The sequence below is a fragment of the Epinephelus fuscoguttatus genome, linkage group LG3 (assembly GCF_011397635.1).
Source record: "Epinephelus fuscoguttatus linkage group LG3, E.fuscoguttatus.final_Chr_v1".
NCBI lineage: Eukaryota > Metazoa > Chordata > Actinopteri > Perciformes > Serranidae > Epinephelus > Epinephelus fuscoguttatus.
Window position 1 is genome coordinate 45,521,249 of NC_064754.1, and position 24,357 is coordinate 45,545,605.

The 24,357-nt window shown below is 40.6% G+C and overlaps 1 protein-coding gene across 7 annotated transcripts in view; it reads left to right on the plus strand.

The window, feature by feature from the left end:
* The window catches only part of ctnnd1 (catenin (cadherin-associated protein), delta 1), a 41,320-nt gene extending 16,994 nt beyond the window's left edge, over positions 1-24,326 (plus strand). For 4 of the 7 annotated variants that reach the window (XM_049572822.1, XM_049572818.1, XM_049572817.1 and 1 more), the window contains 17 exons: positions 151-341; positions 623-878; positions 2,003-2,074; positions 4,451-4,601; positions 7,783-7,984; positions 10,993-11,110; positions 12,370-12,526; positions 14,001-14,018; positions 14,290-14,355; positions 14,620-14,747; positions 15,923-16,073; positions 16,204-16,399; positions 16,556-16,749; positions 19,598-19,645; positions 19,732-19,814; positions 21,679-21,733; positions 22,183-24,326. In XM_049572822.1, coding sequence (XP_049428779.1) covers positions 151-341; positions 623-878; positions 2,003-2,074; positions 4,451-4,601; positions 7,783-7,984; positions 10,993-11,110; positions 12,370-12,526; positions 14,001-14,018; positions 14,290-14,355; positions 14,620-14,747; positions 15,923-16,073; positions 16,204-16,399; positions 16,556-16,749; positions 19,598-19,645; positions 19,732-19,814; positions 21,679-21,733; positions 22,183-22,241 — 2,145 coding nt within the window. In that variant the 3' untranslated portion in view covers positions 22,242-24,326. Of the gene's footprint in view, positions 1-150; positions 342-622; positions 879-2,002; positions 2,075-4,450; positions 4,602-7,782; positions 7,985-10,992; positions 11,111-12,369; positions 12,527-14,000; positions 14,019-14,289; positions 14,356-14,619; positions 14,748-15,922; positions 16,074-16,203; positions 16,400-16,555; positions 16,750-19,597; positions 19,646-19,731; positions 19,815-21,678; positions 21,774-22,182 lie in introns of all 7 variants that reach the window. The other 3 variants (XM_049572820.1, XM_049572819.1, XM_049572821.1) reach the window with 3 other exon arrangements.
* Positions 24,327-24,357: the final 31 nt, after the last annotated feature.

The following is a 24,357-nucleotide window of genomic DNA, read 5'->3' on the forward strand; positions in this document are numbered from 1 at the left end:
TGCTTTTAACATGGTTTGAACTTGGTCTGCTGACTGTTTGTAAATAATTAAATAGGATTACAGGAGTACACACATTTACAAGCCATAGCATAAGTTTGCCACAGCATTTGGCCTGTGGCTTCTATTATTTTGGATCCTGTCCCTGTGTAGGTTGGGCGTATGGGAAGTGCCATGGAGCTGTCTTCCATTCCGAGGTTTGTCCCAGAGCCGTACGGTCTGGAGGATGATCAGCACAGCATGGGCTATGATGAGCCTGACTATGGCATGGGACACCCAGTACACTATGGCACTGTACCCCGCAACCACCATGCATTCCCACATGGGCCCCCACGCAGGACTGGGTAAGTTGAATATTTTTAGAGTGACTCATCTGTGTTTTAGGAATGAGTAACATCTAGATATATGTTGTGTGTGTATGCATTGTAGATGGTGTCTTCATCATAATATCATCATAATATTCCTTCCACAATCATCATATATATATATATATATATTTTGTTTCCAAATCACCACTTTTATGATCAACTACAGGGAAACCTCTCTTTTCCACCCTTCCTTTCTGTTTGTTTACATGTTGTTAAAAATATGTTCATTCACATATGTTCTCCTCCTCCCTCCCCAGGAGTTACGAGGGCACCTTAGATGGCGACATGAGCGGTCCAGGAGACATGTACTACTGGGGAGGAGGAGCACCACTGGCCCAAGGTGAAAGAGGTAGCATGGCTTCATTGGACAGCACTCTAAGGAAAGTTCCTGGCCCCGGCGGCTGGCGTCAACCAGAATTGCCAGAGGTTATCGCCATGCTCAACTACAGGCTGGACCCCGTCAGGAGCAACGCAGCTGCATACCTGCAGCACCTCACATATAAGAATGATAAAGTAAGTGATGCAAGCATATATTTATATGCTATAGCTGAAGCTTGCACTCAGTGTAATGTAGACTAGAATACGCATTAATTTAAAGCAATTAGTTGAGGAATGCAGGGGTCAAAATGACATCTCTCATGAATAAAGATGATTAGTCATGTGTTTTGTAGGAATGGTTTAGGCCCGATCACACGGAAAGTGTTTTTTCAGGTTGCAAAACGTGAAGTGCACTGCATTGCCTTTTTTTTCTCTGATTTAATGTCACTTGTAAAAAAAAAAACCTTTAAGACCCATGGCTGAACTGCAGAGTGTGCAGTTTCCATGGGAATGCAGCTGGTTTCATATAAAGAAGGCTGAAAAAATGATAACACTAACATGAGAGGGCTGTTGTTCCACAATTCTTGTCTGAATTGTGGTGCTCTGAATAACCAAATATAATATATTTTTCTTCAGTACTCCTAATGAATGGTCCAGCTCGAAAAAAAACAACAACAAAACAATATGTGGCTGCAGATACTGATATCAAGGCGGTCCACCACAAATAAATTAATATGGGGGAAACCCTGCAGTCTCAGGACTACAGTTTGAACTACAACATGTAAAATACTACTCCAATAACATCAAAAATAGGCTCACTACATCATCATGAAGTTAATCTTTTTACAGAAGTCATGTTGGGAAATTGGACTGTGACCTCAATATTGATCACAATAATTGTGATTATCATTTAGCTATAATTGTGCAACCCTACAGTCTGGCAGAAATTCAGCCAGGGCTAAAATCCCGCTTTACATAATGAAACATTGTCTGCTGCTGTCTGTCTGTTTTTGATATCTCCAGTTATTGACGTGGCAACGTTCAGATTTTGAGGAAAAGTACCACCGAATAAAGTTTAAGTGCAGCTTTTTACAATTTTGTGATAGCAGCTAAATGCATGCTCAGCTGTCATGGCGGGACCTTTTTTATGGATTTGCACCTAGTACTTATTTAATTTATGTTTGAATTGATTGATGTTGACATAATTTGGATTTGCTGGCTGTTTAAAAACCATAAACTGGACTTCACTTGCCCCCCCCCCCCCCCCCCCCAATCTATATCACCTCTTACGTCCATATGCCCTACATTTTACTTTCCAGGTAAAGTCTGATGTGCGTCGGCTGAAAGGCATCCCAGCGCTGGTCGGTATGCTTGACATCCCAAACAAAGAGGTTTGTTTGCTGACTTTCTCTATGGCTTTGTGTTCATTCCTGACTCACTGTGTTATGATTGGACTGTGGTGAGGTAAAAGTGAGGCTTAAGGTATTTGTATTTAAGGTATAAGTATTTCTTACTTAATAGTGAGACACTTCATTGGCCTGAGATAAGGTGAACTTGAGACTCAGCACTAATACCAGTTGAAAGGGAAATAGAAATAAGAAATACGTATTTTACTTCTCTTGGTCAGATCCCGTAGGTCAACATTTGGGCTAAATATGGTTTCGTCCAAAACATTCTGTGGTTTTTCTGATTCCCTTTCATTTAGCACAAGCTGTGGCAAAGTTTTGCTGGTCTTTATATGGGCATTACCAGACAAACCACATCATGCATTCCACTCCCGAGGCAAAGAAGCATCTTAATTTCACAATTTATGCTCTACGGTCAGTGACAGGTTTGGAGTTTTGTGTGTGTCTGATGGCTTGCCTGCTGAAAAAATGGGTCAAGCAGCAACTGCATCCTCTTTACGTTTTTAAGGCACTCCAAAGACTCCACACACTTTGTGTGTGTATGTGTGTGTATGTTGTGTGAAAAGCTAAGATACAAAACAGCATAATACCATGAAAACATGCTCAACTGTTTAAATTGCACAACATAAATGAATGTGACATTAAAACAAAAAGTGACATGCTTGACATTGACTATACGAAGTTCATAAACTTGTGCTGGTATTAAAATTGTAATTAACATAGTGAAAATATGTTAGAAATGTGGCCAATTAATTTACTATTAATAAGTAGCCGTTTTTACACAGAGATTGCACTATAGGGTCGCTTCAAAGTCCATTCTTTATGCTGCCTTGTATTTTTACTTAGAATTAAACAGTGACAGCATCATGCTTTTCCAGCGTGGGATGTTGAGGTGTGATGGACATGACTTATAACACAACAGTGTCAGCCTCTAAAGTGACATATAACAAATGTGTCAGCCATGCCTTATTAACAATAACAATGGCATAACATGACAATAACGCTCATTTACTGACATTTACTGCTATATGGTGGCAGATCTCATCCTCTGCTCGGAGGTTAAGGAGCCCTCAGACCTCAGTGTTTTCCCAATTTGACGACATTTTCGCCAGCTATTCTTCTTTTTTTGAGTTAGCCTCTAACTGCTATGAGATATTTTTTTAAAATCCCACGCTGTGGTTTGCACACATAACAAGTCGTCAAAAGTCACACCCGTCCTGCCCATGGTTCCATCATGCCAGCTGTCCCTTTGAGACAGAGGTTGTTTCAGTGCTGTTATTAACTCCGCTGCCAGCTCAGAGGCGAGACCGTTCAGTATCCCGATTCTGTGATAGTACCTTTTCATACAGAACAGCAAGCACCCCCGTTCAAGGTGGGAGCATCACATTGTAATGCTGCGTCACCGTTCTGTATATAAGGTACAATCGCAGAATCAGGTTACAGTGTTGTCTGGCCTCTGAGCTGGGAGCGGAGGTAGTAACAGCAATGAAATAATGTCTGTTAAAACAGGATAGGTGGCAGGACAGGATCATGGGTGGCATGATTGTGACATTTTGACGATGTGTAATGTATGCAACCCACCGCAGGAGATTTAAAAAGTAGCAGTTAGTGGTTAACTCAGAGAAAAAGAGCAGAGGCTGAAAATAATAATAATAATGATAATGATAATAAGTTTAATTTATATAGCGCCTTTCAAGAAACCTAAGGTCACTTTACAATACATAGTAATGAAACAATAACACCAACAGAACAGTGCAATACAGCACAAAAAGTACAGAAAAGCAACAAAACTATAACAAACAACAGAAAATGTTTGCAAATTGGAAAAACATGAGGTCTGGGAGCTCCTTACCCCCAAACAGAGGACGAGATAAGCCGCCATATAACAGAGATGGTACATTTTGGTATTGCCATGTTATGCCTTTGTTATTGTTTATAAAGCACTATCGACGCATATGTTATATGTCACACTAGAGGCCGACACAGTTGTGTTACATGTCACACCTGTTAGGTCTCTTTTGATTCTGCAATGCCGGGAAGCAGTCTAAAATTATGCATATGAGTGGAATGATGCTGCAGAAGTTTGGTTCTGTGGAAAAATGTGAAGGTGGCACGAAGAAGGTACTTCATAGTGGCCCGATAGCACGATCTCTGTGTGAAAAGGGCCAGTGTAAAAGGGGCTATAGACAACTGCATTAGTAGAAATGCCAAGACCCATGAAATTTGTGTAGGACAGTCAATCAGTTACAAGAGCACAACACTGTTTTCTACTACTATATGTATTTGAAAGCAGTGCTCTCTTTAAGTGGTACTCCTTTATGACTAATGGTTCAATAAGCTGTTGTTGGGTCTTTGTTGTAGGTTCAGTATGCAGCCTGTGGAGCATTAAAGAACATCTCGTATGGCAAAGATCCAGACAACAAGATCGCCATCAAGAACTGTGATGGAGTGCCTGCTCTGATCAGGCTGCTGAGGAAGACCCATGACCAGGACCTCACTGACACAATCACAGGTTAGACACACATGCAACAGCACTGCGTGGCCACTGTTCAGCTCAAAAGAAACAGCACAAACAGTCTTGCAATACTCTTAATTAATTAATTAATTTAATTAAATTAATTATTTTTAGTAGTTTGTTCATGATGAGACAAAAAACATTGTCACTCTATATTCTATAACATATTGAAAATGCAAACATATTAGGGATGCACAGATTGTGAAATTCAGGGATGAGTGAACAAGGTAAACGAATGTTTGTCTGCTAAGTTTGGTACATCCCTAAAACGTATCATAAAGACACAGGCTATGAAAATAACCACATTTATTTATAGCCTTAGCCTTACTTGTAATATCTGGATATTCCTGTTTCTACAGCTTCTTATTGTGTTCAAGTTGTGTGAACATTTTGTTTACATTTACATCTCTTTATTTTCTAGACTTGCACCGATTACAATTTTTTGGGCCAGTACCGATTTCCAGTTTGCAGAGTGTTTGGATTAGTGCTGCACTATTTGATAAAAATTTGCGATTGCGATTTGAGTGGACAATATCACGATTTGCGATTAAAGTATAATACATAAATGGTATCATGAGTCTTCTTGCTTGATTCAGTGTTTCCCCTACACTATATTAGGGGGGCACTGACCTGACCTGACAGAGTTATTAGTTAGTTATTAGTTAGTGTCTAAATGACCATCAACAGACTGAGCACAGTCAAACACGCTGCTTGCACAGCAGCGCAGCGCGACACTGTACCGACAGCAGAGCAAGCCTGTGATGCGTTCAGGCGTTGTCACGTAAATGACAAATTCCAGCAAGTGAATGGGCCGTAACACAACACAGCAGCATGTCAAGTGGACCAAAACAGAGCAAAATTGCTCAATTTTTAATTTGTTATCATATATTTTGTTATGGAGTCCATGATTTCTCTGTGACACTTAGAGATGTTTGCGTAACTATGCTTTGTTGTTGTTTTTTAAGGCTCTGGCGGCTTTCAGTTGTCTCATTGTCTTTAACAATACATGGGCTTGGCTTTCTGTCGCATGCATGCCTTGTACTTTTCTCTGTGCTGTCTCAAGTGCTGACATAGATTGGTCGTGTTGCCGTGGGACGTGGCGACTTTAACTTTTAAACTTTTACACCGCATGTCTTTCCGTTCAATGTCGCCGTACCTGAATCAAAAGTATCGCCATGTAATAGATGTTGGGGTTTTTTTCACCACCAGCTCAACCTGTTCATGGTCATGTTCATGCTCCTCTTCAGCATTTATGTTGGTCACTGTTGCACGTCGGCTGGTCACCTGACCGTACGTGCTGCACACGCCAGGATAGCTTGTGTGTCAACAAACTCCACACACTACAGGAGAGGTAGTCACGTTCACAGGCACACACGTTAACATGTATTTACATTAAATCGCAAATGGCAGCCTTTTATGCGGTTATGTGATCGCACAGCCTGACATCGCGATTGTGATTAGATTAATCGTGCAGCACTAGTTTGGATGGCTGATTCTGATTTCATTTATTTCAAACCACATTAAAGCACACAAGATATTGCAATATTTTCTACCTTTGCTTTAATAGAACATTTTAACCAAGATACAACCAGCTTTTCAATAATCATCTTAAACAAACAAAAACAGTGACACAGGTTAAGAAACATTTTCCTTTTTGCCCAAATATAACTTCAGGTACAGTATTAAAATAAATAAGTAAAAAAAAGGCATACATAAATAAAAACATAGATAAATGAAATAATTCTTGGTGTAGAGCATTTGTGGGTAATTTCTTGAATATACAAAAAAGTAAAAATATCTCCTGTGGAAAATTCACACAGGTCTTCAGGATGCGCCCGTCAGTAAGTGCGTGGACACGCGCATCTTCAGCATGCGGACACGTGCCTCGTCAGTTTCAAGCAGCACAGTGCAGCAGTGACCAGTTAGCAGTAACTTTCTTGTCTCCCTTTTGATGTGTGTGCATGAATGGTTTAAGGTGAGAAGCCGCCCATGTTTCACTTCCTCACATCGCCCAAGCCGTGAGTTGCACATGTGTGTGTGTGTGTGTGTGTGTGTGCTGCTGATGTTAACATGATGTCAATCATGCAGCGCGGGGAATTTGACCGGCGTTTTAAATTGGCATATTTTAGACTGACCGGACGGTCGCAGGTCATAACCTGATCACGTGAAAACCGGCCTGTTGCAAGTCTATTATTTTCCATAGGCCTATGTTTAAGGTGACATTTGGTAAGGTTGGAAGTAGGCTGCATAATTACATGCCTTTGCATTACAAATGCACTTTTATGCCTCCGTGCCGGCGATAGCTGTAGCCGGAGGTATTATGTTTTTGGGTTGTCCGTCGGTCTGCCCTTGCATCCGTACTTTCAACTGTCATTCTCGTGAATGCGATATCTCAAGCCCTTACAAACATTCACTTTGACCACCAAGATTTACAAGGTCAAAGTCAGTGTGACCTCAAGAAACATTTTTTTTTTACCATAACTCAAGAATTCATATGCTAATTATGGCACAACACAAATGTCAAATAGGATATAATGATGTAGTAATAACATTTTATACCTAAATGGTCAAAGGTCACCTTCACTGTGACATCACAATGTTCTGCAAAAATACTTTTCTGGCCATTATTCAGTGTCATATCTCAGGAACAGAGGGGGAGACATTTGGTCAGATACTGAATTGGTGACACTAATCTTGGACGTCCACCTGAAACTGTGCTGATTGTATAGCTCTTCTGTGCTGCTGGGGGGACAATGGATGTGAAGAATCCATGTTTTCACAGACATGGATGTAAACTGGAAGAGAAACTTGACTTGTGCATGGAGGCATACAACTGTTGGGCGGTAATTCTAGTTGCATTTGTTTCATTTTTGATGTGGCTCAGCAGATGAAGCGGGTCATTCACTAATCATGGGGTCAGTGGTTCAATCCCTGGCTCCTCCAGTCTGCCTGTTGAAATATCCTTAATATCCTAAATTACTCCCAATGGCTGTGCCATCAGTGTGTGAGTGTATGTGAATGTTTGACTGAGTAGCAGGTGGCGCCTTTCATGGTGTCCTCGCCTACCAGTTTATCAAAGTGTGTGTGAACGGGATGGGTGAATGTGACAAGCACTTTGAGTGGTCAGAAAACTTCAAAGGTGCTATATAAATGTAAGTCCATTTTGCATTTTTCCCAGGTACACTGTGGAACCTGTCATCTCATGACTCTGTGAAAATGGAGATTGTGGACCATGCACTGCACGCCCTTTCTGACGAGGTAATGGTGCCCCATTCTGGCTGGGAGAGAGGGAGCAACGGAGCAGGAGGAGGGGAGGAGAACTGCAAGCCGAGGCATCTTGAGTGGGAGACGGCCCTCACAAATACAGCAGGCTGCCTGAGGTACAAAAGCAAGAGCTGATCAGAGCTGGTTGACTGATACTGATGATATGAAGGGGATGGAATGTGGGAGGATTGATGCAGACAAGAGAGGAAGAGGGGAACATGCCAGCTCAACAGACTGGCAGAGCAGTGGGATGTATGAGAAAGGAAAGGAGCAGTGACGAGTTAACAGAGCAGAAGTTCATTTTAACCAACCATTCATATTCAGTTTTAATAGATGGCATTAAAATTTCTGCCTCTGATTGCTCCTCCTATGTTTGGATAATATCCACACAATAACTGCAATAAAAGTATTTTTTTATACAGCTACCCTTTCAGTAGAAAGAAGTACAGTAAGTCAATAAGCATCAAGCACTCCATGCAGGTCCATTATATTCTAAAGTGTAATGTGCACGTTAGACGCCTTTACTCAACTACTAGCATAGCGTGTAAACAGGATACCTTATTTAATTTTATATAGTGCTCACTAAAAGACTTAAGGGTGAAAAGTCAGCTATTTTATTAATGACAAATCTGGCTAAGGGAAAGAGAAGCGCTGCCTCACAGTAGCTGCGTGTGAGGAGAGGGTGAAGAGGGGAATTTCAGAGTTTATAGGCAGAGGACAGTGGGGCATTGACTTTTACAGTGTAAACAGTATGCTGTGGCCTGCAAGTCTGTTATCTATGCATTCCCTTGACCACACGGTAATCACAGTGTTCATTTGTACATCTAGAAAAGTATGTGTGAATAACTTGGTAACCTTGAAGATTTAGAAAGTTTGGCATTTGCAGAAATGGTACAAACAGTATCATCTTAGTACACTAAATGAGCAGACACTTGAGTAAAAGGTTTTGCTATGTTTTATTAAAAAAGAAAAAAGTATATTTGTCATTTTATATAGATGCCAACAGAATGATTTAACATCATACTGGGCACTGATCAGCAGTTTCTTATAGTCTAATTGACAATTGGAAGCAAAAAAAGTGTGACATGGGTTGTGTGACACACTGAGGTCCCTTCCTAACACATTAACATGCAGATGTAGCTTTTCATAGATAAATGATTAATATCCACGGCAAATTTGTAATGGTAATGTAGATTGCCTGTACATTGAATTAACTGTACCACTTTGCATGAATGGGCTGAAAGCAGTACACTGGCTGCACCAGGTTATTCTCCCTGGATTTTTCTACAAAAAAACATAAGCTCTCAAAATATTTAGAATTGGGCATTAGGTAGGGCTGGGCGATATGGACAAAAACTCATATCTTGGTATTCACAGGCTGACTGGTGATACACGATATATTTATATATATCTCGGTATTTTGTATGAAATGGGCAATATGTTTTCACTTGCAGGTCAAAGCCACATTTGAAATGTCTCAAGCAGTTTTATAAACACAGATTGTGATCAAAATAAAATGCAAAGACAGGGATTTTATTCCACTGTTTGAAAATATGCAGCTGCACAACAGTTACACCTCCAAAACACTACTCTGCAGCGGAAGTGTTGTAAAGTGTAGTTGATTCATAACACACATTAAATGTGGCTTTATATTGACAATTTCAAACACAAGTACACAAATCAGCTTCATTAAAACTTGCAGCATTTACAGACAAAGTATTTGTCTTTTGCTGAACACATTTTCCCAACAAATACAACATACTAATGTTATTAGCACAAGCCGGTGGCGTTTTTCATTGTTTAAGTTAGCCTAGCGTCTAGCGTGGATTTCCTCTACTGTTACGAAGCCAGGGACAACAGCAGCATTTAACAAAGGTAACGTTACAAAGTTCGGTTCCATTACAACTCACTAGGTTCACTAACAAAACAACTGTCTTATACTAAACACATTTTCCAAACAAATATAACGTGCTAACGTTATTAGCACAAGCTTATGGCATTTTACACTGTATAATTTAGCCTAGCGAAGAGTGGAGATTTCCACTTCTCATATGAAGCCAGGATAAATCATACACACAAAACTTAAAATGCTATTTTGCGGGGGCTTTCTTCATAATTTATTGTTTCTTATCTCTAAAATAAAAGTAAGTAAGAGCTTCATTTCCACTGAGGGAAATGGGTTCAGCTTACAAAAATAGGAGGTCTGTGACGCCGGGACGTGCAGGGAGGTGCAAGTCAGGCTAGGGCTCTAGGAATTGTTGCTGGAGAATATATCGCTGTATCGATATACAGTGTTGTCTAAATGTATATCTTGCTTGAAAATATATTGATATATTGTACATAGCCGTTAAATCGCCCAGCCCTAGCATTAGGTGGAACTGACTTGTACTAATGAGGAGAAAGATAACTGCAGTGGGTAAACACACTCTCAGTAGCAACAGAGATTTTCTGAAACAGTGCTAAAATGCTTGTATGTACAGAGATTGTTTTCAGTTAAAAACACTGTTTAAAAATGAAAACGTATTAGTGTGGATGTGGCCTTAGTCTGCAGTTTAGATTCTGATTGTTTGCCGACTGCAAAGTGTAAATAAACTTCCTGAATTGTGAAGTGAAGTGAAATCGGTGCCCCATGCTGTGGAAGGGAATGTGTCCTGGTATTGTTCGAGAGGGCGTGTGTGTCACTGAGACAAACAGGCCAGCACAAAAGACCAAGGCTGAATATCATTCCATAGAGTTTTATTCCTCATGTTCCTTTCTTTACATGCCTTCTACATCAGCGAATAAAGAACAAACTTGTCTTAGTTTGCACATTTCCATCAATTCAGTCTCTAAGTAGGACTGAGTAAGAGAGCAGTTAGAGATATTGGTCCAGAGCTGTAACTTGATCTCACCAAACTGTACTCTCTTTGTAAACCAGTAGATTTAACAGGAGCTTCATTCAAACCACTCTTGGGGGGCGTTTTCAAGCATTGTGTGCTGGAATCCTTTTGTAGTCACTAAAATTGACTCTTTCCTGTCCCCTTTAACCTCTTATGTGCCTCAATTATTTCTTCAACATTTCAAACTGCTAATCCATGTTTTGTTTTACATTTACCTTTCTCCTCTTCTCAACTTTCCACTTAAGAAATGTGAGCTCAGAGCGAAGTGAGGCAAGGAGGAAGCTGAGGGAGTGCACAGGATTGGTTGATTCACTCATGTACATTGTCCAGTCCCAGATTGATTGTAAAGATGTCGACAATAAGGTAAGTGTACCTCTGATTTTTTTGACATTAGGGGGATCTGCACCAATTTTACTCATCAGTCTATTTACAGGTCTATTGCAATCTATTTACATTAGCATAACAGCCAAAAGTACATGGGACACGGTCACGCTGCAGCAGAACGTGTCCATTATCCTCAATCTAAGCCGCTGCACTGTTCATGAAAACAGCAGTTGCCTGCTTGAACGTTACTTTTACTTGGCTGGTTGGCTGTTTTTTTCTTCTCTATGCGTGGCTCTGCAGCCCCCCAACAGGTAAAAACTACATAGAACTGTGTAAAAAAACTAGTACAGTCTGTTTACCAATAATAAAAATGAATACCTCATTGTACCAAAGGCAGTGTGAAGCAGCAGAGCAACCTTGTGTGTGTTTTTTACATTTCACATTCAAATAAATCGATCAAATCAGCGCATTCTATAGTTAAAACAATCTAGTTGATTAATTCAGTACTACTTACTATAGTGTACACGTCCAAACCCTGCATAAAAAACTGCATTATTACTTGACAAAACTCAATATGCACACAGTGACTCTGGCAGCAGCCACACACTGCAAAGACAGAGTCTGTGTAGCAGGTGAAAAACCCCAATCTGCTCCATCTATGTGATGTGAGGCAACCGCTCCCCATGTAGTTTGGCTGTAACACACCCGAATCTCTTATCAAACTGTTGGTGGTCGAGATGGTTGTAATTTATTCATGAGTTAAAGCAAGAGGGTGAGAGATGCACTTACATTGAGAAACTGTAAGATTGTGCAAGAAACTGTATGGACTGACCACTTTTATTGCATGTTGTAATGAATTTCAGTTATATTGAAAATCTCTGAAATATATGAATTTCAAATTTTGTAAAATAACTGCTTAAGCCTTTACGAAAAGAGCTTACATGTATGAACCTTTAATTTAAATTGTAGACCAATTCTATGTATTTAGGTTATTATTTCAAATGTGTGTACTGTAGTTTTTTTTTTAAAATCCTTTTATGCGAGACAGATTTTTATTTACCACTCAGACACATACGGATTTTTAATACTATGTTCAACCTATTTTTTTTTGTAAATTAGTTGTTCAATAAAAGGAGGAAAAAGAAATAAAAAGCACCAGGACCATGAAACTGAAGCAACTAGAAAACAAAACCATACAGTGACAAACTTTGCAGGGAGAGTTTTTATTTTCTTATTTTCTTCTTTTTTATCCTCTCATTCCTTGTCCCCATCCCACCGTTTTCCCTCCATCTTTGCAGTTGATAGAGAACAGCGTGTGTCTGCTGAGGAACTTGTCCTATCAGGTGCATCGTGAAATCCCCGGCTGTGAGCGCTACCAGGAGGCCGTGCCCATCAACCAGGGCCCCGCCCCCTCTAGCCAGAAGAGCGGCTGCTTCAGCTCCCGCAAGAGCAAAGGTCTGTGTTAGAGAGGGAGAGACAGAGACATGGGCTCTACTTGCTCTGTCCGTAAGAGGAACAGTTGCGATGATGTCACTGTTGACAGTAGTCGAAACCAAAACATGCGCACAGACACGCACACACTTGCACAAACAATACTACCCGCACAGGAATGTTAACAATTTTCCCGACTGCGAGAAAGCTCATCCTCTCTGCTGCGGCTCTCTGTTTGTGTTTCACTGAGAGTATTGATTTGTTGTTTTTTTCAGCCACACACCACCTTTCTGCTGTTTGGTGGCTTTGACTATTTTCTAAAATCATTTTGAGGTGAACATCTGTCAACACTCATATGAATAACTCATATACTATATGTCCTCCCTGGTCATTTTCTTTGTTCTTTGTTAATTTTCTTTTTACTTGGATACATTGGGGCTATGTAGAAACAGTGTAATCACTTAATACACAAAGATAATGATCGATTGTGATCGATTCTCTTTAACAGCAACCTGTACAGGAAAACAGCTCAGCTTTGCTTTAAGCAGAATTTTACATGACATCAGACTAGATTTCACATTAAGGTATAAAAGACAGAATGATTCAGTTACTGTATGAAAAATAAGATCATCAGTGTAGCTGACTAGCTGCTATGCAAGACTGACATACTTGTGATCTCTCTTCTTGGGGAGCATACAAGAAATGTCTGGGATCACTGATGTTGTGCACTGAGTATCAGCTTATTGGTTAGATAAATGCTTTTCTATATATTTATAATTTCTAGGTGTTTTGCATAGAAACATATCATAGTAGGTGTGGGTGATACATAGAATATACTCTGTGTATTGCAGCTTGTTCCACATGGGATCTGTGAAATGACTATATCATGAACATCGCGATTAAAGCAACCAGATCCAGACCACTATCATATTGAGTTGCATTTTGCGACCATGCAGCTCTCCTGCGACTAACATCGGACTGTTGACTGAAAACTTCAAGCTCACAGTAAAAACATCAAAACTTTCTGCCGAGAAACTTTCTCCCGAGATGAGCGGGGTGCTTCAGAATAAAAGCACTAGTAGTTCTGCTTTGATTTTGATTTATTTAATTATAACAATAATTGTAACTATTATAACAATAGTTATTAGTATAGCAAGCCATATCGCCCAGCCCTTTATTATAGCTGCAAATTCTCAAAGTGATACTGTACAGAGCAGTTACAATGTGTGTATATAGAATGGTTACATGAGCTGCTGTGTTCTTTGATTTGCTTTATTTGGCCTTTATACTTGGCATGTCATATTGCTGATTTGTGTGTGGTGGCAGCAGTGCTATTGGGATCTAAGCAGGTGTTAACTGGGTGGCTCAGTTATGGCTGCTTTCCTCTTACTGTAAATGCTCTCTCTTCCTCCTGTTCTGACTTTCTCTTCTCCCTCTTCACCCCTCCTTCTTCTCCTCCCTCCTCTATCCTTCTCTCCCATTTTGTGCTGGGCTACAGATGAGTGGTTTTCCAAAGGTAAGCTTTTTGCCTCTGTATGACTGCACTTTGCTTCTGCTGCCTGTCATTGTCGTTGTTATTGTAGTAGTGATAGAGTAGCTGAGCTAAAAGGTCAGTGTTACTGTCTCATCACTAACATGCACGCCACATGCATCTCAGTTTTTGGTCAAAGCATACTGTATGTTTAACAAAACTAGAACAAATGTACTAACAGTAGATCTAGTTCTCTAAAATCAGTGTACCATATTTAGTTTCTTTGTGTTTCTAAGGCTGCCATGTTTGATTCCAGGTAAGAAAGATGAGGATGCAGCTGCAGATGTAATAGACATTCCAAAGAGGACCACACCTGCTAAAGGTAACACTTTTACTAAACATATCATACAGTACAGCACAAACTGAAAAAAAAAAATGCATTTTTCAAAACATTTATTCTTGTCCCTCTTAAACCATCTTTAACCTCCATTTGTGCCTCTTCCTCACCTCTTCATCTCCCATGTTTCTTCTGCATATTCCCATCAATCACTCCTGCCATTTGCACATTCTTCTCCATGGTTCGCCTCCTCCTCCTCCTCCTTCCCTCTTCCCCACTCTCTTCCTCTGTCTCCTCTCTTTACCGTAGGCTATGAGCTGTTGTACCAGCCAGAGGTGGTCCGCATCTACACTTCTCTGCTAAAGGAGTCCAAGAACCCCACTGTGCTGGAAGCCTCCGCTGGAGCTGTTCAGAACCTGTGTGCCGGGCGCTGGACTGTAAGAACTGCTTTCCATTGTTATTTTGTTCCATTTCACCAACAATCCCTGTGCTGAGTAAACACAGTGGTTGTTGTCTTTGATTGTGGGAATCTGAATAAACATGAACATAGACCTATACATAACTGTTACAGCTCTCACAGCTTGCCAAATGGAGCTTGCAAGTAGAGTTGGTTGATATTGAAATTCCCCCTACTGATGATGTATCTTGAAGAAAAACAATAATAGCCAATATTATTGTCCAAAAAAAGCTGAAGAGAGAGCTGCACAGCGCACGTATGGCTTTTTTCCATACATACACTGCCTTGGCTTGACTCCGCTTGACTTAGTTTGACCCCGTGCGTCGAGGTTTGCGTCTCCATAGAGTGGTGCAGGAATATGTTCTAAAACCCAAAAATGAGTTGGCATTTTTGCACTCCTGGTTCTCTCATCTCAAAGTCAATGGGTTTTTGGTTAAGATGCCTGAAATAAGGTCTGTGGTTAACACAAGCTTAGGAGACTTTCACGTTTTGTTCTATGACATAAAATAGGTAAGGAAATACCCCACATGTGGATTTTGAAGCTTTTGTATGTCTTAAAAAAGTAGGTTGCAAATAGGTGGCTAAATGAGACTACAGAACGTCATCACACTAACCACGGCGTTACAGCCTCGTTGTGGTGGTGATATTAAGTCATGCGACCATAGTGTAGTTTGTTTATAGCCCAATGTTCAGCCAGTTGAATTGAAGATTACTTTCCTAAACAAAATCTGTAAGACTCAAAACTGTTATTTTTTGCCATGGAGCTTATTTTCAGCAATGATCCAAAATCCAGTGGAAAAATCCCATTAGTTTTTTGACAAAGGAACCAAGAAAACCAAAAGAACTGAAAAAGAACTGATAGGAGTATCGATAGAATACCGAATCGATAAGGAGTATCGATAAGCATAGTAGTGTTGGTAAGATCTTAACAATACCCATCCCTAAAATTGACCATTTAACGTTTGTTTGTACACAATAGTGGCAGAGAGCACTTGTAAAGCAGTTACATGTCTCTTCAGGGGGGCACCTTTGGCATTTGCTGTTAAACATTTTGACTGGGCGGTATCACAAAATTACTGCAAATGTGCACAACATTATATGAAAGGTAGAGTATTTGGTCCCCTGATTTGAATGTGAAAACAAATGTGTGTCTAGTATGGGAGATACATCCGTGCCTTGCTGCGCCAGGAGAAGGGTCTACCCATGATGACTGAGCTACTGGCCCACGGCAACGATCGCGTTGTCCGCGCCATGTCTGGAGCCCTCCGCAACCTTGCCATTGATGCACGCAACAGAGATCTGCTAGGTGAGACTTGGAGCACTCTGTGTGACCAAGCTAGTCCTACTGTCACAAGGATTTCTTGTATCAACGGGATAGCATCCATCTTAAGTGCGTTTTGATTTTAAACACTCTGTCGGTACTTGTGTGTTGTCAGGTAAACATGCAGTGCCTCACCTGGTGGCCAACCTGCCTGGCGGTGGTCAGAGTCAGCCGGTGCGAGCGCTGTCAGAAGAGACGGTGGTGTCGGTATTGAGCACACTCCATGAGGTGTTGGGCTCCAGCCTGGATGCAGCCAAGACCCTCAGGGCCTCACAGGGAATCGAGAGACTGGTGCTCATTAACAAGGATGGGTAAGGGATGATTTCTAAGGTTCTTTTCTGTCCATGTTTACATGTTTGTTGTTGAACCTGCAGTTTTGAATTACTTACCTGCATTATGCATGCCTTATATGGCCTGTCGTGTCCTCTTTTTAACTCTCTGACTGTCCTGTTTACTCGGATCACCAGTAATCGTTCTGAGCGGGAGGTGCGTGGGGCTGGCCTGGTGCTGCAGACAGTGTGGGGCTACAAGGAGCTGCGGCGCACTTTAGAGAAGGACGGCTGGAAGAAGACTGACTTCATGGTCAACCTAAACCCTCCTAGCAGCAACACGAGGGCCAATGGAGGATATGAGGACAGCACTCTGCCACTCATAGACAAAGGTCAGGAAGCAAAATGGAAACACATTAGGGGTGTAACAGTTCACAGAATTCCCAGTTTGGTTCAACACAATGCATTGGTGTCATGGCTTGGTACATTTTCCGTAATAAAGCAAATAGTAGAAATTTCCCTGATTATTTTAAATTTTTAATTTATAAAAAAATAACAAAGTATGACGTTTTTTACTTTGAACAATGAAGGAGCTATACCTGAGTGACCAATCTTTTGAGGTGTCTTCATGGCAGCGTATAAAACAAAAAAGGCTCTTTACAAAATATAAAATGTAGTAGTACTGGTAGCAGTAGTAGTAAATACAAAGAAACAAATCTTTTTCTGAAATTAAAGAAAAAATGTCCTTGTTTTTTTTTTATGTATTAAAACTAACATAATTTGAGCTTTTGTTTTTTGTACGAAGCAGGGATTATTGTTCGGCTGAAATGGGCTTGTAAGGGAATGTTGTAACAGCGCTTAATTACATTAAGCATTGTTAATAAAGCCTGCGTTTTCCATTACAGAGAAGGGTTTCATATCTGCGGCTGTAAATATACCAATCGTTGCGGTGATTTCTTCAGTTGTGTTTGAATCAGTGGCTGCCTACATGCTGTAAGGATAACACTGGCTGGTGGTGTGTCTGTTGCTCCTTGTTTTTGTTTTTGTAGAATGTATTTTCCAAATGTATTAGGATACGTAAACGTATTGTTGAGTTTGTACTGCGTACTAAATCTGAAGCCTTGTCCTGAAGGGTTCAAGAGAGTACCCCAGTAATGAGTCCTAAAACTCGGACAGGAGTAAGTATTTACCACTCCTGGTTCCCTTGTCTCTCAGTGGATATTTAAATGGGTTTTTGGTGAGATGCCTAAAACAAGGTCTGTGGTTAACATAAGCTTAAGAGACTTTGACGTTTGCTTCTACAACATAAAATATGTCAGTAATTCCCCCACTGTGAATTTTGAAGGTTCAGAAAGGCAGTTGCTAAGTGGCTAAATGAGATGACGGAGCATCATCACATTGTATGCTGTGCTGCACACGGCTTTACAGTCTTGTTATGGTGATGAAGTTAGGTCATGTAACCGTAGTGTAGTTTGTTTGAGAGCCCAACGTTAGCTTTTTACTTCTGGTGATTGCATTTAGGCTTCAGTAATCATGAACTTGGTGTTCAAGTGTGAAGATGATCATGCTGAACAAAATGTTTAAGTATCATAAACTTTTGTATGTCACAGACCTTTTTTCTGCAGTAATCTAAAATCCAATGGAAAAATCCCATAGGCTTTTTGACAAAGGAACCCAGGGTAACGTTAACTGACATGTTGGCCTACACAAAATCACCTCTGGGGCACTCAACACAAATACACTTATTGTTGCATCATGTAAAGTGTACTGCTGGAAGCAAGTGTCTCCTGTTTTTAGTTGTCATGTCCAGTTTAAATATTGTTTGAATTAGTAGTATTTTCACTACATTATTTTTTTTAACAGTAACTGCAAACACAGAAAATTACCTCTTGCTTTTGTGTTTGTAATGCAGCATACAAACTACTGCTAAGAGTTAAACTTTTATCAATTATTCATTAATTTGCATTTTTGTGTTACTGTTTAATTCTCTAATGCATGGTACATAAAAAAAACCCCAATCCAACACAGATTCATCTATGTCTGACTTATCATTTCACTGTGCACACAGGTCCAGTTCTGATTCCTTTGAAGGCTTATTAAATTTGAAGGGTTGATTTGATTAGCAGCCCTTTATATAGGGTAGTGAATATGTTTTTGAGCAACATAAGTCCAGTACTTCACTATCACTTTACTCTGCTTCAAATTCTACAAATGTAACTGTGGCAGTGTTTCGCTGAATCATCACTCCTTACAACATAGTACGCTGTGTATCTATGTGTTGAAGTTAATAAGTTGTTAATATGATAATAGGCTGTTTGCAGACTCTGGAGAATTTAATAGAAGTTTCCGTTAAAGGCTCTCTAAGTCTTCCTAAGCTTGAAAAGTTTTTGTCACATAAAGCAAACATCTCCTCACGATCCGCTAGCTACATGTGCTCTGAATATGCTGTGAAAAAGTCTGATCTCTGCAAATGGCAACAAAAACACTGTGGTCCAGGCTGCACCAACCAGCCAGCGCGAGACCAGCGAAAGCAAGCACACACATGAACGCGGTGCCCATGTCTCACGGTCTCGCGCAAGCGCGCACACATGAACACGGTGCTCAGAGACGCAGTTAGAGCTACAGGCTACAATGAGGCTAAAAGGCGAGCTAGCTCCGTTGTGTTTGATAACATCGTTGAACATGAACAGAAGTGAAGTGTTTTTGGTGCCATTTGCAGAGCCTGGGCTGCCTACAGAGACTGGACTTTTTCACAGCATATTCAGAGGACATGTAGCCAGTGGATCATGAGGAGATGTTTGCTGTATGTGACAAAAACCTTCCAAGCTTAGGAAGACTAAGAGAGCCTTTAATTCTTGCAGGTTTGCCTTGACCTGCTTGGTGTGCAAGACCTTTAAGGGTTTACAACAGTGGAGCATTTTAGATAATCTCAGCCAGGGTTGTCAGTCCCAGCATTTATGCTAAAATATCTCTTAAATAGATTCAAAAGCTCGTTGGCACTGACATTAAGGAACTCAAACCCCACTCATTACACAGCAAAGTTCCATAAATTCTATATTTGCAAATACTAGCTGGCTCACATCTGCCACTTGACTCTCCCACAAACACTCACATGCGTACACACACACTGTTCTGTCTTTGGCAGCTGATGGTGTGGCTGTTAACACTGTCTCTCTGTGGGAACAAAAACCTTTAACATTACATATTCATGCCCATTGTTTTTGTGTCTTTAACACGCAGGGGGCAAAGAGGACCGGGAAATGATTCCAATGAATGACTTGGGACCAGGTAAGTGTGTCAACAGAAACACACACACACACACACACACACACACACACACACACACCTTGTTTAACATATGTTTTCCTCTTCAGATGCATACTCCACACTGGACCAGAGAGGGAGAAGGAACACTCTGGATAACACACTCGAACCTGCTGACAAAGATGCAGTACAGGTAAAAATTGGCACGCACACACCCGCTCATACCACACCCTTCCCACACACATAACCCTCTTAACTCTCTCCCTCCTAACATAAACTCTACTACATACTTCCTTTCACCCTTTACGAACCTGAGTATAAGTTCAGAGCTTTCTAGAAAATTAGAATGTGTGAGACTAATAGAAGAGACAAGATTATGATTTTCAAAAGTGTGTTTAACACTTACTTGCTGTAAACCAGTCCTTTGCAGGATGTTACTTTCTGTTATCCTATCATCTGCACATGCTGTTTGCCTCTGCATCATCTCTGTGAATACTCCCAGTTCATTCAGGAGATGTCAGTGTGGAGTCTGTGCCATCACAAAGTAGAAAATTGTTTTTCAGATTGGATTGATAACACATCATCACCTAGCTGAAAAGATGTCAATGGTTGGAAAAGTATAACTGGTTAATTATGTACAACACACCTTTTGAGTAGGGATGCACAAAATATATAGGGCCAGGATTATCAGCCGATAAATGGGAATTTATGTTATTGTCCTTCCGATAATAAAATTATAGCCAACAGAGCCGATAATACAAAGCCAAATTGCTGTCATTGACTTAACTGCCACAGCAGCTAAAAGGAAGAGGAGGCACAGCATGCTAACTAGAGAGCCAAACATGTTGTCCCCAGTGTGGACGGTTTTCACAGTTTTAGAGGAAGACACCATGATTTTGCTGGGGGTCTGAACCCTTTCTGTAGCTGTCATTACACTGGATAGATGCAGCACTGAAGGACTGTCCCTGGAGCCACTGCCTTCCAGGTGAATGTTAGCCGTATGATGCTAACAGTTAGCCCTGTTACTGTGTGTGCAGGCGGAGTGCCCTACTGGCTTGTGATAAACAGAGAGGGAGAGAGAGCAGATCAAGGCAGGGCTTTGTGAATCAATACGCTGTGTGCAGAACTACAATAATATCAGAGTTAACCCTTTTTAAATGGTGGAAAAAAAAGAAACTAAAAATTTGGCAGGTCAGTGTTGATATTGTGACAGGCTCTCACAAATAAATCATTGTATGGCAAATACCAAGCCTTTTTGTATTGAGGGCTGCACTAACTTTAATTACTTGTGTAAAACACATTGACATGTCTGATTTGACACATTTGTCAAAGCGTTTAATTTGAAATCTCAGGCAAAACGCTCTATAAAATCCAAAGTATGTTTGTAAAGTTTTTGATGTATTTCACTGAAAAAAAATAAATAAATGCACACACATGCAGTCAGAGCTGTGTGCTTTTGTTCTGTTACCAAAAGTGATGTAAAACATAACTGGTATCAGCTATGAGAGGTAGGTAATTATCGGTATTGGCTGAAAAAATCCATACTGTGCACCCCTACTTTTGAGGTTGTAGATTTTAGGATGAGCAACATACTCTCTACCCGCTGGAAATGTTAGTGTGTGAACGGACCGGCTCTCACACACACTCATAGACAGCATGTTGATGCATGTCTTGTTAAAGCACTGTGGTTGATCTGTGTCTTGCACATAATTTCTCACCAGTATTTTTTCTCTCCCTGGCACATGACCTAACATTAAACTAACCTTTATAACCCTTCTTTCTTTTCTCACCTCACACTCTTACTTCCACATGCTCCTCTTTCTCTCCTGCTGTTCTTTTCTCCTTCAACTTTCTTGCCCTGTTTTGTGTCTCCTCCCTTTCTTTTGGATTTTCACACTTAACCCTCTTATTTGTGTTTTTGCCCCCTCCTTGCTGTGTCCCGTCCCTCTGTTTGTGATCTTTGGTGTCTTTATCCTTCTCTCTTCTCTGTATCTACCACACTCCTACACCTCTCTCTCTCTCTCTCTCTCTCTCTCTCTCTCTCTCTCCCCTCTCAGGGAGGGATGTATGGGGAGAGGCAGGCCTCTTTGCCTCTAATGGATTCTTATGATGGTTAGGCTACACCCACTGTCACACTGCATGTCAGCGCATGGTATGTGTGTCCCACTGGCCGCCCCTCTCAACTCACTGCATGGCCTAATATATTAGTTGTGTATTAAGAGCTGTGACTTTGTGTGTGTTTGACAGTGACCAGTGTTTTCAATGAGCTTCCATTGTACTGTATTTGGGCTGTTTTTGCTCCCCCTGCTGGTGAAAAGTGTCAGTGATTTTAGTTCTCCCAAGATTTTTTTTCTCTCTGCACAGTTTGTGTAGCTGTTGTCTAACATGTGGTGACTTTGTTGCCAGCAGCCATTATTGTGTGTTATACTTAATACTTTTTTAAGCCTCTGCTGTGAATATGAATTTTAAATGTGTGATTCCTCCCGTCGAGGCTTAGAATGCCTCACATTAGCTGCTCCACATGATCCACTCTCTCACTTGTGCCTCTTCTTCTCTCGCAGAAAAACTAATCGTGTGCATCACAAGACGACAGCCTCCTCCCACCTACTGCCCTTGCTAAACTGACAATGGGGGACCACTACACTACCGATGGGACTAAACTCCATCCTTTACGCTCAACTCTTCTGTCCCTCTTTACTCATTTGCAGCTTTTCTTTCCCCTGTTTCCCCTTGTGACATTCCTCCATAGCAGCTGACAAACGAATGAAACCACACAGAATAACCGACGTGGATCTACGCTCCCTGTGGACAACTGGACGAGACACTAAGACCACTTTGTGCTCTGTGAGCCCCTGAACTTCAAAATGCTAACCACTCAATCAGACACCACGGCCACAACACTACATATCCACACTACACTATATAACACTACAGCCTGCCTGGACAACACTAAGTCTCTCCTGGGCAAAAAGCAGAGACTGTGGCTTCAACATTTCTATTTCTTGGAGGTCGGAGCGTAGTCTTAGAATAATTAAGCTCATTAGAAAGAACTGTGGGATCAGAACAGGACACTTGTGGTGAAATTTTACATAAATGGCTATTACACTGTTTTCAAGAAATCAAGGAAATGTGTCTTTTTCTCTCTCTGATGGTTAAATACTAGAACATTTTTTCCTGCCACTGAGAACCAATGTTTAATGATCTGATCAGATATGTGTAAAGCTTCTGCTTCTGTTTTAGTAGTGGTTGTTCCTCTTCTTGCCTTGCTCTGTACCACAGTAATGGACATGTGCCAAATGACACTGCTGCGACTGTCAAACGCAAGAAGTTCAGACACTCAGACTTTTACTGCAGCTACACTGAAAACTGTCATCTGCTTTGTTTTGTGTGCAGCTTGTGTCGGTGACAGTCCATCGCCAAGATGCATGGGGATTCAGCCTTTTCTCTATTTGATTGTGATCCATAGACATAAAGGGGTGGAGGTCCCTTTATAGATATTCCTACAGAGGAGACAAATTCTTTTCCATCTCCTTGGAATGGACAGTATAGTATATGTTTCTAAAGTGATGTTTCTGTTAAATGTAAGCACCATAACTTTGTAATTCTTGGAAGATATCACAGGATTCATGGGGGGCATTTTCTTGTATCTGCAGGTCTGTAATCTTATGAATGTAAATACAAGACTGTCTGTAAATGCATGTGTGTGGGCTAACTGGAGTGCCTCACTCATTCAGGATAGGTCTGATGAGTGTGCCCAACATGACATGGGTAACAAATCAAGGTGTGTTTTTCTGGGGAGTACTGTATATGGAATTCATCAGTTTTCTATTCTGCAAAACAATGGAGTATGTGAACCTGTATGTATGTAAGAGTTGATTTGTGTTATTGGAATGATTTTTACAGGTATAAGACTCCTGAGTTCTGTATAATTTACGGCTCCACAAACCCACAGCCTATTTGGCTTTAAGACAACAGATCAGTACATGGGAGATGTTTCTGCCCTCATTTCTTACGTACAGTGCTCGTTCTGTAGAAGATGGCATACCGGTATTCTTAGTGCCGAGTGAGATGTAGATACTTACTGACTGGATGATTAAAAGAAGCACTAGGGGGCATAATGTGTGTTTTTCTTCTTCTTCTTCTTCTTCTTCTTCTTCTTCTTCTTTTTCTTCTTTTTTTTTTTTTTTTTTTTAAAACCTTTCCTTTGTTTTCCATGCCAATTGAAACGTGACAGGATGCCTCATTTTCTCAAAGTTGCCTTCAAGAGTGGACTGACTAAAAGAGGAGAAATGGAGGAGAGCAAGGGTTTGTGATAGAAATCTCCATGTAAGGAGGCATAGACCTGAATTTACTATTAGATAAGTGGGGAAAAAAATAAAAGCACATTTAAACTATATATACAAGAGAATATTTGTTAATTTTAATGGTTTTATGTATTTCTTTTTTTTTTATATTGATTTGGGTTTAACTGTTTTGGGTGCTCTTGGTGAACGCATATGCAATCAGTTTTTATGTTTTGATTGATCTTAATGAAATGATAAAATCCTCCAACAGAGTCCTCAGATACTGGAACACTAATGGAAAAATCTGATTCTGGACTACACCTTAATCTCTTTGCCTTGGCTCTTAAAGTTGCACATTCTCATTTATGAATGAATTATGTAACTAGCAATACTGTTTTTAATAAAAAAAAGAAAATGATTTCTCACAGCCTTTGTATTCTTCGGCCTGTTGTT